Genomic DNA, 16498 nt, shown 5'->3' with positions numbered 1-16498 from the left:
CTATAAAAACAGACATTTTCTCTCATGTGTCGCGAAAAAAAAGAAGTCCCGTTTACCATTTTTCCTACATCCCCTGTAACAGAATGCATTCATGGAATTATGAAACTTCTAATGTTGATTATTTCCCTGTGACGTCATGGCATAGTCTTGTCGATCTACCATCACTGATGCAAACTTTTTTCTTCCCGTTTGTCCATTCTATAGGTATTCCTGTGCTACATTGATGACCACCGACTGTCTGTGTAGTGAACAGCGCCCCTTGCGGCGATGGAGCACCAAGCATCAGCCGAGGCGGAATCAAACGCCTCGACTCCCAACGCGGAACGCGGTCCGGAATCCGAGCCATCGAGTCGTTTGGGCGACGCTCAGCAGTCCGAGCAGCGGGAGTGGTCGGACACCTCTCCGCAGAGAAGTCAGGACGGGTCGCGGGGTAGCGAAGAGAGCAAACCTCAGGAGAGTAGCCCGACGGACTCGTCACCTACTCGTAAGCAGTCCGTGTGTACGCTGTCCCACACACAGAAGGAGCACGGGACACCTCAATCCCAGGCAACGCCCCAGGCGGATGGGACCGAATCAAAGACACGTTGTTGCGTGCGATGTAACCCAGTCCACATATGCCTTGTGTTGGGGCTTGTGGTCGCCTCAGGAAGTGTGGCCATGACTGCGTGCGGATACATGTCGCGCGAAATTGCCATGCAAACCGTTGTGGTCGGGAACGACACGATAAAGATGGTAGACGAAAAGCTCCGAGCCCAGGTAGAGCGGTTCCGGACATTTGGACCCGTCCTCATAGGACTAGGATCGTTTATCGCAATGTGCGCGTGTGTCCTGATATGCGAAGCCCGTGATGAGGCCAAGCGCCAAGCGAGAAAGCTTCTCGACGAAGACCAGGACTACGACGACATCCAGACGCGACAGGAGCACATGTACGCGCTCCAGTGTGAGGTCATGAACAGCAATACGAGACTGAAGAGTGCGTCCTGCCCGCATATAGCAAACAAACGACTGGATGATGTAGCCTATGCAGACGAGTCATCGCACAGTTCGCCCGTTGTTCTCGTCCACGGACCTAGTCTAGCGGAGGGGAGACAGCGAAACGATTCCCAGGAGTCAAACGAAAGTGAAGCTGCCAAAGTAACTCTACTGAAAAATCCGTCTCAGGATGAATCCTTCGATGTGTCCAGTATACCGACGTGTTCAAACTACGTAGGCCCGGTCAGGTCAGATGCAGAGACTACTTTTTCTACGACTACGCGAACGTTAAAAAAGGGTGTAGCTGCAGTTCCGTCTCCAACGTTTAAGCACGATCCTTCTAGAATCGAAAGACCTACACAACTGTCGCCGATAAAGGCAAGGAGCGTCAATGGTCCTATTTCAGTCAAATCATTGCCACCAGTAGAGGGCGTATGTCTATGTGGTGTACCATCAGTATGCACAACACCACCGCCACCAAGACAGACAAACTCGAAGGCAAAGCGAGTGAAGAGGGGAACTAGACACAAGAAGAAGAAGAAGGATTTAGAGAGTAAATCCGCCGGGTCCGACTCCGGGTCTGTCAAATCCGTGCCAAGAAGTACTAAGAATGTAGCTACGCAAAACTCGGATCTGACGACACACGTTAATCCTCTGCATGACATACCTTTAGTTAACTACACAAGTAGATCTCCTGAACGAACCGGTCCGACCAACCCTAAACCGGACGTAGGCAGTGCTGCAACGCCAGGCACTGAGCTGCCGAGTGCCGCCGCTTCTCCCCTGGCACCGGTAGAGACGACGAGGGAGAGCCGACCACCGGTCCCACGGACAGCCGACCGAGTGTGCTCGAGGAATCCCCTCCAGAGCTCCCCCACGAAGGGTTTGAGTGGCGACTCCAAGAAACTCGTGTGGGTCAAGCAACAGCCAAACGAGGCGCCGAATAATAATAACGGAGGCAGTGAGGGCGACGACGAAAGTTCGCCGCCGATGGACGCCCGCGGCGCTATATGCAAACCTGAGAAGTCCATCAGCAATCGTGCAACTGTCAATGAACAGCCATGTGATAGCAACTCTAATGTGTCAACGATGTCTTCCAAACAACTCTCACCAAAAGCTACGCCCTCCAACGTCATATATGACGTCATACACGACAAGGGACAGCACGTACATACGTCTAAGAGTGAAGTCGTTTTATGAAATACGAGCCGTAAGCTGAGGCGCGATGGTTTTGTAGTTTTAGACTAGCGTGGTAAATTTTATTGTGATACGCAGTAGAGGTAGAGTAAAATATCGTGGGTCATTTTGTACTGCACAGAGCAATGTGCCGTGTAATAGAGCCAGTGTGTTTTTTACGCATACTTATTGTAAGCTATGTAATTCTAAGTAGAACGCCACGTCGAGTACAGGACCAAAACATTCCGTCTGTTTAGTTAGCGAAAGATGATATTTACCTATGTTTACGTTTTGTTTTTACGACTCATTACCAAGATGTCTCATTCTTTTCCCCCCCTTTTTTTTTTTTTTTTTGATGTAGGAATATTTGGTTCCATCATTAGCACCCTTTAGCCCCATAACTATTATACGGTATAAAACACTGTGACACATGAGACCAGATTCATTCTATATACTAGTACTCCATAAAATTCTGTGGGCAATTCACTGTCGACGAAAACTTAATTCATACAAAAAACAAACAAACTAGCTATTCTTGTCTCTTTTAAGCCTCTTTTCTGACGAGTTTATTGTCTTCTCCTCACATCTAGACCTCAGAGAAAATTTGATAAGTGTGTTAAGGAGGACATAAAGTTATCAGCGATACAAACTGTCACGTTTCTTAATATTTGGTGAAATTGGGTTGTGTGGGTGCGATTCTCCAGCCCTTACCCCCCAATTACTTCCTCAGCCAGTTTACAAAGGTCATACATTGTGTGTTCTGTTTAAGCTCGCTATTCTAAGATGTAAAAATGATATTCTTCGGCGATTGTTTTGTTGTTGTTGTTGTTGACGATTTTGCATTATCAATATCACCAGGGTCCTATTCAATAAAGAATTGTGTTTATTCAGTTTATGTCAGATACCAATAACGTTGTTGATAATAGTGAAAAATTGACAATTTCCAGCTGATATGTTGTTTGCCTTGTCGCTGCTCTAGTATTTGCGAGCATTTTGTAAGTTGAAATTGTCGACTTAATTGTTTGATAAACGTGTGACATGAAACTGTGCCCAAAACTTTATACAGCTAGGCTTGCCCCTTGGCTTCATCATTAACTGGGCCATTTAGTCGCACAATCGCTGCATAGTTTCAAGTCAAGTTGTCTGCTGCATGTTTCTCTTAACCATAGAATCAGAAGATATCTCTGGTGTACAACCTTGGATAGGTGACGTCACACTTTCCCGAAATTGACACCGGATGTCTGAGCGGATGTGGAATTTTCGATTTCATGCAAAGTTGGCCCCGAACTTTGGCAAAAGCCAGTCAACGGCCGAAGCAAGTACGATGCCTACTAACAGGTCAATCGATTTCACCCGAACCACACACGAATGCTACACGAAGATACAAATCTTTAGTGAGACGTTTACCCGATGAAAACAAGAAGAAAACGCGATGGCCACACGAAGATCTTGCCACCGCTCACGAAGTTGCTGCGGGAGCTTGAGAAATTCCACCGACGGTCATTACGCTGGCTTAAGATGCCCTGACGAACTTGACCCGATGTGTCTATGATCAGAGCCGAATCTGACCCGATGTGTTTACGACCAGAGCCGAATTTGACCCGATGTGTATACGATTAGAGCCGAATTTAAACATTTCTTTCATATCGTGTGTCCATCATTGCTTAATTTCGGGACAGTGTGACGCCTGCAGTAGGATTCACCGCAAATGTAAATGAAAGCGATGTTGTTAGTACGCACGTCTTACACACTAATTCTCTCATTCTGCCAATTCAATTCACATTGTACTAGATAGAGTAGACTCTTTGATCAGATAGCACATGAAGATGCACCGATGTTTCAAAGAAGGATGGACCGTCTGTGCACGAAATACGTTTGCCGTTTATGCCTCCGCCGCAGAGGGCGCCAGAGGTATTCTGGATGTTTCTCATTATTTAAGCTAAACCGCTGCTTGAATTTTGTTGGTACTTGACATGCTTGGTATGCTGCGTGAGGCGAAGATGCACTTAGTAGATTTTAAGCAAAATCCCGTTTGGTCAAAGGTCTATGATCACAGAACTTTTGAATTTAAAAAGGGCATTTCAACGGTAATCCATCTAGGAATGGTAAGGGGTAATAATTTATTATAATTTGTGGCCAGAAAAAGGCTAACTAAACAAATGAAAATATTTCCATAAAATGATAGAGGTGTGGGGTCTAAAAAAAAAAAAAAAAAAGATAATAGGAAAATCCTATCCAGCCATTAGATAGGAATGTCTAGTGTTGATGTTAGGTGAGCAGGCCGTGAAAAGGGTCATTTTAAATCGTTTTTAATGATACCAAATAATGTCATGGTCATACCAGTTATTACCATAGCTCGGCTTTCCAGTGTCACCAAATTGATCTACCGTGCATAAGCAGGGGCCCTGACTTTACTGTTATCCAAGCTTGGTTAGACATCTAGTTATACGCCTATGCCAAGGGAAAATAATAGTTTAATGTCTCGTCCCAGGATGAACGAACCAAGCAGGCGTCGGACGGTGTCGTCTTTTGAACATTATTTATGGTAGTATTCATTGTTTGGACATCGAAAGTAGTGTCAATCAGATTTTGATCAATTACATCTCAAATCTACTATCTCTCTCAAAGTAAAAGTATGGTAGCGTTTATTTCAATCATGAGACATAAAGTGCAAAAATGTAAAGTTTGCGTTAATAACGGCGACTTCTAATGACATCAAGCGTATAGATACAGATGTGATAAATCCTTCAACTCCTAAACAAACCATCGGCAGTTACCTTGAGCTGGGTAGACGATGCCATTGTGAAGCTTTACGTTGTCACCCGTCCGGCCGTCGAAAGATTTGACGTATGTAAAGTCAGAGTGATTCGTATGATAGGGTATCATACGTTTCGCATGGATAACTTTATGTTCGTCTCTATATTTTAGACAATATTCTTTCTCTGGGCTATGAAATATCACTATCAATGATATAAGTCAATGTCTCATTCCCATCGTTCAGAAAGTGAAAGGGACAAAAAAGATTCGATAAAACTATTGTTGATTTAGATGGCTATATCATAAGGAGTTAAACCAACACTGAACTAGAGAGGGCGTCAGCTTAAGTTCCTTTCAGCACTGGTTATATTTCTCTATCATGGTGATTATGTGTGCCTGGATATGTTGTCAATGCTCACATTGCAATAATTACGTTATCAAGTTTTGTGCACTTGTATTATAAATACGCAACTCAATTTCATATCAAGACATAGTGCCAAACGTACGATTTGACGTTCCGTAAATAATATTATTGTAAGCCATGTTGGTGGATCGTTCTTGTGCCGCTTTAAGAAGATTTTTTAAAACATTTCGATGAACGGATATAGTGTGCTTGTGTCTCACGGTTATCTCTATGTGATTTGTATATTTCTGCATTCATCTTTTACACTAACTTGTCGGTCTATATTTCGACGATCTTTGAGCAAAGTAGCCCGTGCAGTTTGCTGACTTTTCAATACAAGAGTCATGTTCATATAGGCTTAATTTTTTTTCTAAGAATAACCTTAGACATCCCATGAGTTTTATTGCAATCGAGTCAGTAAGTTTCACGAAAATGAGAAGTGAGTTCTAAACAATAACATGCAGATAATGTGTTTGTTCTCCTGCAGTCAAAATGCTGATAAGCAAACGTATCAGCATTTTAAAGGAGATCAGTAGACAATCACATTAAAACATGCTTGTTTGCTTGTTGGTTTCTTTTCTCCTTTTTGTTATACAACTGTATGGAAACTGGTGCCATCCTTTTGAGTGAAATATCAAGATTTATATCATTCTCTTAGATCATCCTTCGCCCTTATCTTCTGACGAAAAGCGCCCTCTACGTGGCCACTATTTTGTTATAAAAATCGTAATATGTGTATTGTGAATGAGGTCCATTGTTGGGCCGTTGGGATTATGACTAATTTAAATTTTCGAAGGTACGAAAAGTCGCATGAATACATTTGCATCAGTATACTTAGAGTGAGAAAAGTACAAATGGGTGAAAGCCACTCAATCTATACGTGCACAGAGTTCTGTTAGCACGGTTGAGTTTCTTTTTGACAGACCAACATTGAGGGCAGCAAACTCACTAGTGTGCTGCCGGCGACCGACTGTCCGGTCACTACAACTAAGTACAGCACTGTATTATACCGAGTATCGTACATAGCCGCAGCAGGGAACGGGTATTGCAGCCGACATTGGATTGCAATCGGGGCAGCAATGAGTCAAAACAAAAATGAATGATTTACACTGTACAGTGCTCATATTGACTGAACATTCTTTTGTAATTTATCGTAGTGCAACTTGTTTCCTAAACCCTAAACATCTGAGAGGTACATGACCCTTAGAAAGTAACTTCATTGTTAATGTTTTGATGTATTTCAAAATCCTCATCTGACACTGTTTGTAATAACTGGTTTCCCTTTTATTATTCCTTATTTTTTTTAATAGCACAATTTAGACAAAGGCAAGAATTTCACACACCCCAGGATTGGACTCTTACAATTCATCTTCATAATAGTCAAACATAAAAGTACCAGTAATAAAATACTTCAATCCGATGACTAATATAATTCTTTACAAATCTAAAAGTCAAGCGAAAGCCAACCAGTACATGAATCAAAGCTATTGTATTTCGGCTCCTGTTTATTCCGGGTTGTTGTCGTTGTTGTTTTTATTTCATTTGGACGAAACTACAGAATCACTAAATTCTGTGCTGATCATGCGAGTATAATACGTGTCGTAGTCTTTGTAAAAAAAAAAAAATATATATATATATATATATCAACAAAAATAGATAATTATTTTGTCCACATACAGAAAGGCGATATATTGCCAGCTTCTCTGCTAACAGGAGGAGGTCTAAATAGTAACAAAAGCCAGCAAATTCTGGGGGGACATTCATTGTGCCGTGTACATGCACTAATTTTGTCCCCCTCCCTCCCCCACCCCCTCCCACAAAATATTTAAAAAGTCGTGATTTTAAAAGTCGCGAGCTAAGAATAGTTTACAGAAACTTTCGCGAGGTATTTGTGTGATGTCTTGATAGCGCCTTAAGAGTTTACTTTCCTTTGAGCCTCATCCTGTTATATAATCTAATTATAATCTATAATCTATAATCTGATAATTATGCTATCACACCATCCCAATCCGGGTAAAAAGTCTATATTCTCTTAGTACTGTAGTATGTTCACAATCCGGGAAACCAGTATAACTTTAGTTGTTGTTTTTTTTTTTCTTATGTGTTGTATAGCCCTTCATTATGAGTCCGTTTATAGTGCTATTTCTTGTTTACGACTGTCGCGTAATCAGTTCTAATCGGATATTGGCTAGCTCTAGAGCGTGCAATTTTTGTTCTGATTATATTAAATTCAATGATTGCACACGCTTCCTTGACAAATCATGATGAATATCGCCGTATTGATATCATATGATAGGCCATCTATTTCAAAATGTCCATTAACGTAACCATTGGCGTAACTGATCACAAGGTTCTGTCGATAGAGCCATGTTTTTATAATGCAAGGCTTATAGTGCCTGTTGTTTTGTCCTTGTAAGCTGTACGTATTTTCCCCGTTGATTAGCATAGATCACTTCAGCGGTTTAGCGTCGACGCTGTTTTTTTTTTTTTTTTTAACAGAGAAATACGAGGTTCTTAACAATTTTTGTGCAATAATGGTTGAAATGATTCTCACGGCAAAATATTGTACGAAATCTTATAGTTATCAGCGTTGCCGTATGCTTTGATCTCTTTGAAAAGTAAATCAATTGCTCTAAATTATGATGGTGTTGTAGTCAAGCTTCATTGTGTTTGAAATCTTAATTAGAGAGAGTTTTGTACTGGTATAATAAATGAGCTTATTTTTGGAAGCAAATGAAGTATTATATTATATTCTTGAGCATTTACTTATCTTTATCATTTTTCTTAACATTTTACCATGTCACCTAATCTTTCATATTGCAAAGATTTAGAAAATGTCATAGTCGTTGTTCCAGCAAGTTCAGTTTCAAGTTAAGGAGTTCTGTAAAATTCAGCGAGACATTAAAAAAGTAGAAAATGCCAAAGCATGTAATGCATTCTATCTTCTGTTGCTATGTTCTTTTGTATACCAAAGTTGAGTGAAATATGTTTTTGTTTCTATCTATTAATTTCTAAAACATTTTGTTAATTGAATTCAATTCATAAAAGAGTACCGTAACTGTGTCAAATTAAATTTCAATATTGCAATGACAAATAGAGCGTGCGGTTTAAAGTTGAGAAAGGATAAGACAAAAAATTAACAATGTTAGTAGATTCCTGTCAAACAATTGTGTTCTTCAGTGGGCGCCTATACAGGCGACTCCCGTTATAACGAAGTCCTCGGGACCGCAAGTTTTCTTTCGCTATATCGAAATTTCGTTTTAACCGAGGAGTAAAGTACGTAAAGATAATCATGTAGATGATAATTAAGGGACACGAATTTTTACTTCGTTGTATCGAGAATTTTGTTATAACCGTGTTCGTTATAACGAGAGTGCACTGTAGTCGAAACTTGTTGAATTCTCAAGTCCAGCATTGATTTCAAATGGTAAGTTCAAAGTTCAACATGTGACTAGAGTGACATCCTGCTCGTTTTAGATATTGATACATCATACATTCCAAGTGTATTTCTTGCAACCTTGTAAAGACGTAGGTATTTTCTGTTTTTCATCAACGAGGAATTTTGTACTGTCCTATAGTGAATTGGGAAGAGTTGGAAAATTATATGGTTTATGTGTTGGGATTAAGCATGTCATTCACTATATCCAACTGTTCCCAACGATGATAATGAATTTCACTCTTTTTATATGATGTTTGATATTCTACGCTGTTCTGATAAATTATGGTAATGTAGTTTTCATGCTATCATAACTTTCGAGAGATAATTCTGGTAACGGCCAGGTCTTTCGTCTGTACATCACGAGGGTTGGTCATTCTGTGTGAAAAATCGCGGCAAAAGAATTACGTGTTTTGTCAATGGACTGTAAATGTAAATGCATACCAGTTTTGTAGATTACCTATACAATGATTATAATTAAAGTAAAGTGGCTACGAGTCGTCAAAGATATTTTGTGAGATACGAGTTTCTTTATTGTCATAGTAAATCAATTTCGAGAAAAACACAACGAATTTCCTGCAATACAATAAATGATGGTCATGTTTTTGTGACAGCACAATTCAAATTTCGTCGTGTTTTCTGTACTTTTTTTTTTACTATTCCGAATCATTGTCAGACAAGATATTGCCACGAAGATAGAAACAGGGATTTTTGGACATAAATAAAGAGAACAAAGAAAGTAAATAGAGGTGATTAAAGGAGACACGCACTGACGTTTTTAACTTGATGTATAACACGTCAGGCCTCTTTTTTTTTCAAACAATGCAAACATTGGTATTAGCACGACATTCTGCATGTTTTGATAACGAGCTTGGATTACATAACGGTGATAAATTTGTGCAAAGTTGGAATGCTATGAACGGACCATCAGTGAATAAAGCTCAAAAATTGTATAAACTCCTAGAATGATATTATAGAAGCAACTATACGTTATTTCAAGGGAGCGTAGACTCACTTATTATTGCCAGATGGCTTGGATCTTATTTTCAAGGGGAAACAAAAGACATGTCTCTCTCTTATGACAAAGATTTTGGTCTTGGCATGTTCAATCGTCTTATCAATGTCATACCACCCCCCCCCCCCCCCTCCCACTCAATGTTCACAGAAGATAGATATTTTAGAATGCAAGGCTTAAAATTTCAATGTTACACCAGCTGGTTTCAGAAAAATTTCGGCATTGGCTTTCAGTTCTTCTTTTCCTCATTTTGGGGGTTGGGGTTTACCTTTCATGATTATTATTCTTATTATCATTATGATTTTCATGATGGTTATTATTATTATTATTATTATCATTATTATTATTGATAATTATTATCATCATAAAAGAATTGTTTAATCGAAAAACGATCTGCTTCTGATGCAGTATTAAGAGGCTAAACAAATTCTGAGATTTCCGTTGGGTAAAGTAGAATTGAGACATCGCATCTCAAGTTGGGGAAAAAAATATGAATGATCCTCATTTATATCAAAATATCCACCTTTTGAAATGACGTGTAAACTGTCAAATACCGGTGTCTGTGTATTGAGAGCTTCGTTTTATCCCATGAGGCATTTCACCGTAGATGGTGCTGTTCAAGAATTGGCGACAAATCTTAATTAGTTGATCAACAGAGTACAAATTTGTGTGGACTATAAAGGCAGTGCACATTATGTTGATTTGCATTGATTCATACCCTGATCACTACTTAAATGTGGCCAAAAGAATATCTAAATACGTGCCATATGATTTATGATAATGTTTCTACTTTGATTTTTTTTTTCTTCAGATAACTTGGATACTTCGATTTAGGTTATCCCTACTCCAGTGCTGCAGCTGCACAAAACTGAACAAAACACTTGGAAAAAACAAAAACCGAGAAATGAATGTCTGTACGTTTAAGTAAACTGAGTACGTGAATTGCTCGATCAAACAACTTTTACTAGTAATACTTTCTTTTTTAAATGCTGATCGTGTTGCATACAACAACATCACCATGCCATTTGAGGTTAATTTATGACAAACGATGAAAACAATGATGATGATGATGATGATGATGATGATGATGATGATGATGATGATGATGATGATGATGACCGTCATGATTTTTACCAAACTTACAAACTGGCAAATTACAAAAACTACACAACGCCACTGCACGCCTCGTTTGTTTGTTGTTGATGTTGTTGTTTTGCTATTTGGTGGTTTTTTTTTCCTTTTGTCAAGCAAACGCAGTCACTTTACCCCTATACCATCTTACAAAGTCTTCATTGGTTGCCCGTATAGAAAAACGTAATATTGCCCGTAGAAGAACGTAATAATCTTTCAAATTCTATCACGTCATTGAAGAAATAAGTCAGTACCATCCCACTCGAAATTTTCGATCATCAAATTCTGGTCTTTTACACATTTCGCGTTCTATTAAATCTTGGGGAAACGAGCTTTCGCTCATTCTTAAAGACCAAACATGGCGCCGGGCCTGGTCTGTGCGAGCTGAACACTAAAACTCTTTAACGTCCTTTAAAGGAGCAACCTAAAATCATATCCTTGTTTAACCGTGAATTGAATTGAATTGAATTGAATTGAATTGAATTGAATTGAATTGAATTGAATTGAATTGAATTGAATTGAATTGAATTGAATTGAATTGAATTGAATTGAATTGAATTGAATTGAATTGAATTGAATTGAATTAAACAAGTTTTATAAAAAAAATATTGTCTGGCAGCCAATTGCACATGTTTTACAATCATAATCATAAAAACAGACAGATTATTTTCAGTGCCCCTCTGTACAAACAATGATATAAAAGACATGATATTCAAAAAACAAACATTACGGTGGTCACATGTTTAGTGTTTTTTTTTTTCACGTATGCTTAATAGTATCAGTGTCATTTTGATTTCTTTTTTTATGATTCTAATGTAAAGCAACCGTATCAGCCTTCGAGCTGCTGGATTGTTTATTTATTTTTTTATTTTTGCACAATAAACCACATTGAATTGAAAATTGAATTGAATTGAAATGTGGCAAATCACAAGAAGTGAGCAATCAATGAGGAGACCAGCCCAATCAATTCTAAAATTGCTTTTACAAAAACGAAGGAAAAAAAGGGAAAAAATCATGTCAACATGGCAACACTGCTCAACACTGAAAAAAAAAAAATATCGTTACTATTACAACTAATAATGAGACTTTATCATTGAGGGTACCAGCCCAATCCATATACTCAGATTACTTTATCAAAAAGAAAAAGAAACGAAAAAAAAAAAGAAAAATAGGAGAAAGGGAAAAAAGTATTGACTATATCAACATATCATGGACAGCTAATCATTGAAAAAATACCGTTACCATTTCAACTACGTATATTGATTTTGATTTTAACAAAAAAAAAAATAAATAAATAAAAAAAATACATACCTGCACATCACAGTAATCACATGTGCCAAATTTCAATAAAATGCATTAAAAAAAAGACAGACATTCTGAAGACAGACATTCTGTTTTTTTTTTTTTTTTTCCTTTATGGCAATTTCCGTCATTTTCTTTTGGTGCTAAGCGCCTTTTGGCCTATTTGATCACAATGGAAAATGACGCTATGTATGTATTTCTATTATGATGATGATGATGATGATGATGATGATGATGATGATGATGATGATGATGATGACAATGTAAATAAATTATGCAGTGGTGGATCCGGATGGGGCGCACCGCGCGCGCCCCATCTTTATTTTTGGTTGAAACAAAAGTAATAAAAAGAAAAAATGGGGGTGCGTGCGCACCCCTTTAATTTTGCAAAGGCGCCTCCACTTTACAGAATTCCCGAATCCGCCCCTGATAATACGTATTACTAAACAATAACAATATGCTACTACTTCTACAAATACTATTAGACCTACTGCTACTACTATAGATGATGATGACGATGATGAAGATGATGATGATGATGATGATGATGACGACGACGATGATGATGATGATGATGATGATGATGACAATAATATTCACGCCCTCTTGTCCCCTTTCACCTACAATCTATCAGTGGATACTATGTGGCCCTATTACAAAAAGACTGTGGGATTTCTTGAGATTTCTATTGCTTCGTTTTCTTCTCCTTCTAAAGTTCTTTTCTCCTCACAAGATTGCATTCTCTTGATCTTCAGCACTATGGGCCAACTTTTTTTGATCACATGCAAATATATTGGCTTTATAGCTTCGATGCTGTCTTAGATTATCTTCGGGATCACATGCACTCTAATTATTAATCCCAGATGCATAGAAACATAACATCAATCAAAAACTCTCTGTAGGCCTAGATGAGAATACATTAATTGTGCGTAACTAATGTAATAAATAGGCTTAATAGGTCCAGTATAGGACGGCCTACATTAAATATACGAACTACATGTAAGAGACAGTGATAGGCTGACAGGGTATAGACAAACAGACCAATAGATTGAAGGATAGATATGTCAATAATAATAATAATAATAATAATGATAATAATAATAATAATAATAATAATAATAATAATAATAATAATAATAATAATAATAATAATAATAATAATAATAATAAAAGAACTACCCTTATGTGTTCCTTTTTGTAGATCAAAGTCGATATACATAGTTTTCTTTTCGTCGATGATTAAGACGCATTAATCGCCAAAAGTGCAATGGAAGGTCACCTCCCGATCCTAGTTTTTATCAACCGACGTCTTGGTGCTAAATGTTAAGGGCTGATGTGAAATGTCGTGGAAAGGTGCGATTTCGAACGAGGTTGATAAGGAATAGTGTGTACCGGTTTAAACAATACATGTATTATACTGAATGGGTGATAACAAGTTCGGGGTTATCGCTGGTAGGCTTGCTATAATGTTGAGATTGCACTGTCACAAGCTCAAGCACCGGTTATACTGTAAAAGTGAACATTTCCGTTTGAGTAATTTTGGAATCTCGAATGTTTCTAACTCCGCGGGATAAAAACATTGTAAAGTACTGCATTACGTAAGCAAAACAAAACGACAACAAAAAATTGCGAGAGCTGTCCTCTGTTTTTTATACAGCACTGAAACTGAAAACACCCAACATAATGTGTACTGTTGCAGACTTGAAGTCACAGAACTCTATGTTTGTTCTGTGCTTGAAGTGTACTGCTGCCCTCTAGGCAATTCTCGCACTGCAGTATTTTCTGGCTCGTCATCTCGGCTAGTCATCTTTTGAGGAACGTTACTAACTGCGCTGGTTACTATAAAGTACACTTTAGTCAGAACTTTTGTTTAGTTTGGACCTTACAGTAGTTGATTAGTAGGCTACATGGAACGAATAGAATGTTGTGGATAAGTAAAACAAGACAAAACAAAACAATGCATTACCGGTAGGTCATCGCGCGCCATTATCCCAGAGGCATAATGTACGTGTGTGACGTGAGCCAGCGAGCGCGCGCAGATTATTCTTTGCAAACATAATGCATTACAGTATGTATTTACCCACCGTTGGTGCGTACGTTACAGAAGCTGCGCAAGAGCGGATCGGAGCGAGCGCGCCACCTCATTCATTTTGAGCTCCATATGCGTGCTGAACATCCGCGCCTTACACACACACACACGTTACACACACAGTACCGTATACCGTCGACATCATAGCTCGCGCAGAATTGTCCTTTCATTTGCACTGTGTACTGTATATTCTGAAAGCAGCACAACGACAAAGACATGTACACATCGTGACAATTCCCTTGAAGACTCTAGTTTTTTGTTCTAGCGCCCGATGATGCCGGTCACGGGAGGGAACGACGAAAGAACTAAGTCTCCACGGGACAGTGGTGATGAAACTGACGACGAGGAGGAAATATTAGAGGATAGTCCGTGTGGAAGATGGCAGAAGCGACGGGTAAAGGTACGTACATTTACCGTACAGACAGCCTCTACAACGTGTCTGTATCATCTGCGTGTATGTACACATCTGTACACCGGTGCAGTGCAGTGTACGGTGCTCTCCACTCGCTCTCGTCTGCAAGCGAGCTTGCATTACTGTCGGCTGCACACATAGAAATCTACTGCACCATTTCACCACTGCATTGGTTACCGGCTGTAATCTAATCAGCTGCTAATTGAACCAGACGGGTGCTAACATTTTAGTCGAGTCTGTTTAAGTATTATTGACGGTACATTGAATACCAATATCATGCAAGTGGTGATCATGGTGATGGTGCATGGACTATGATGCGTGATACTTTTTCATATAAATGAAGTTTAACTATACACAGCCCAGTCGCCGCTGTACATACGTAGCGCGACAGGGCTGTACCAACGAAGCTCCAAACACGAAGAGGGTCCAACGATAGCATGCGATCGGATTGAATTTTGATACTTTAGATCATTTTTTTGTCACTTCAAACTCATCTGACGAACAAAATGATAATGAGACTTCATATCTATGCTATGAATATTGAAATTTAGATTTGATAACTTACCTAAAATGATGGTTATATGCAGCATGTGTGAACGGTTCACGAACAGTACATCGTCTTTCACGCCAGGCCATTTCCAATATCCGGGAGGTCACATGATCTGAATGCCCTTTCAAAAGGTCGCGCTGTCGACCGTGCTGCTACACCAACACTCAAGCGGCGCATCGCACGCACGCATAAAAGATTTCCGCAGAGATCAAGGCGCCATTTTGAATTCTGCAACGATGAACCCTGACGGTGTTAGGGAATCCGCCAGAAAGTATCATTTTTTGGTTCCACGGACTTATCACGAGGGCTCTCAATGGACTTACGAACCTTCTGTAATACAAGCATGCACTTAAGGTGAGTAACGTTTGGTAACGTGTACATTGTTAATAAAGAACGTATGAATTCTCATAAGTTTTGTAGTTGTGTTGTGGTTCCCCACTTTGTAGGTGCCCGCTCGTTGGTCAGACGCTGTATTCGCGTAGCGTATTAACAGCGTCTGGTCGGGCTAAATGAAGTTGTGATTTGTTTTGTTTTGTTTTGTTTTGCCTTGTTTTGTTTTTGGTAGCCAACCGTACTCTGGAACGTTAACATTAATGTTACTAGCAAGTTTGGCCTAACGTTTTTTCCGGGCACAGTAACTGCTTGGAATAGGCTTCCTAAAAACGCCCTCGAAGCCACTTCATTGGAGGCCTTCATAAGATCAAGGGAGCTCTTCCACTCAGCATCTATATATACGTTAAGTGTGACATCTGTCTGATCTGCACACAGTCATGTAAATTTACATGTGCCACAGACAGTGCAGTGGCCTGTGCTGTGCAAACTAACGTTAGATCTACATTGTATTAGCGTTTTTCATATAAAAATCAGATGTACACCAAGCCATGAAATGAGATCAATTATCCGTAGATTGATACGTAATATACACATGAAAAGTGTTGAAATCGGCCAATTTTTTTGTTTTCTTGTAAAAATCTTGCATTTTAATAACTTTTCGCGGTTACGATTTTCCCATTGTAGTAGCGAGTGCCCTAGCGGCTTCGATTCACCGATCATGGTAAATAGAGAGCTGAGCCAGCGCGCGGCGTCCGCGGGCAGTCGTAAATCACACAACACCCATAGCGACTCCCGCGGCAGCAACCGTGAAGCTCTTCATACAGGCTCTGATCGGGCAGCCAATTTCACTGAAACAGGCATTGCAAGGTCCATTTCGGGTACCGTTCTTGCCACATGCGCTAACATGCGCTCAATAAATTTT

The 16498-nt window shown here is 39.3% G+C and overlaps 2 protein-coding genes across 2 annotated transcripts in view; both read left to right on the top strand.

Moving 5' to 3' along the window:
- The first annotated feature begins 267 nt into the window (after positions 1–267).
- LOC140234509 (uncharacterized) lies at positions 268–2386 on the top strand. Its single transcript, XM_072314551.1, has one exon. It carries the CDS (start codon positions 268–270, stop codon positions 2170–2172), a length of 1905 nt encoding a protein of 634 aa, XP_072170652.1. The 3' UTR covers positions 2173–2386.
- Positions 2387–14470: 12084 nt separating this feature from the next.
- The window catches only part of LOC140234500 (nuclear receptor-binding protein-like), a 64302-nt gene continuing 62274 nt past the window's right edge, over positions 14471–16498 (top strand). Inside the window, exon 1 of the mRNA XM_072314541.1 lies at positions 14471–14681. Coding sequence (XP_072170642.1) covers positions 14553–14681 — 129 coding nt within the window. The 5' untranslated portion in view covers positions 14471–14552. The remainder of the gene's footprint in view (positions 14682–16498) is intronic.

This window comes from Diadema setosum, chromosome 10, assembly GCF_964275005.1.
Source record: "Diadema setosum chromosome 10, eeDiaSeto1, whole genome shotgun sequence".
Lineage (NCBI taxonomy): Eukaryota > Metazoa > Echinodermata > Echinoidea > Diadematoida > Diadematidae > Diadema > Diadema setosum.
The sequence above is the reverse complement of the archived record's forward strand: the minus strand, read 5'-3'. Positions and strand labels throughout refer to the sequence as shown.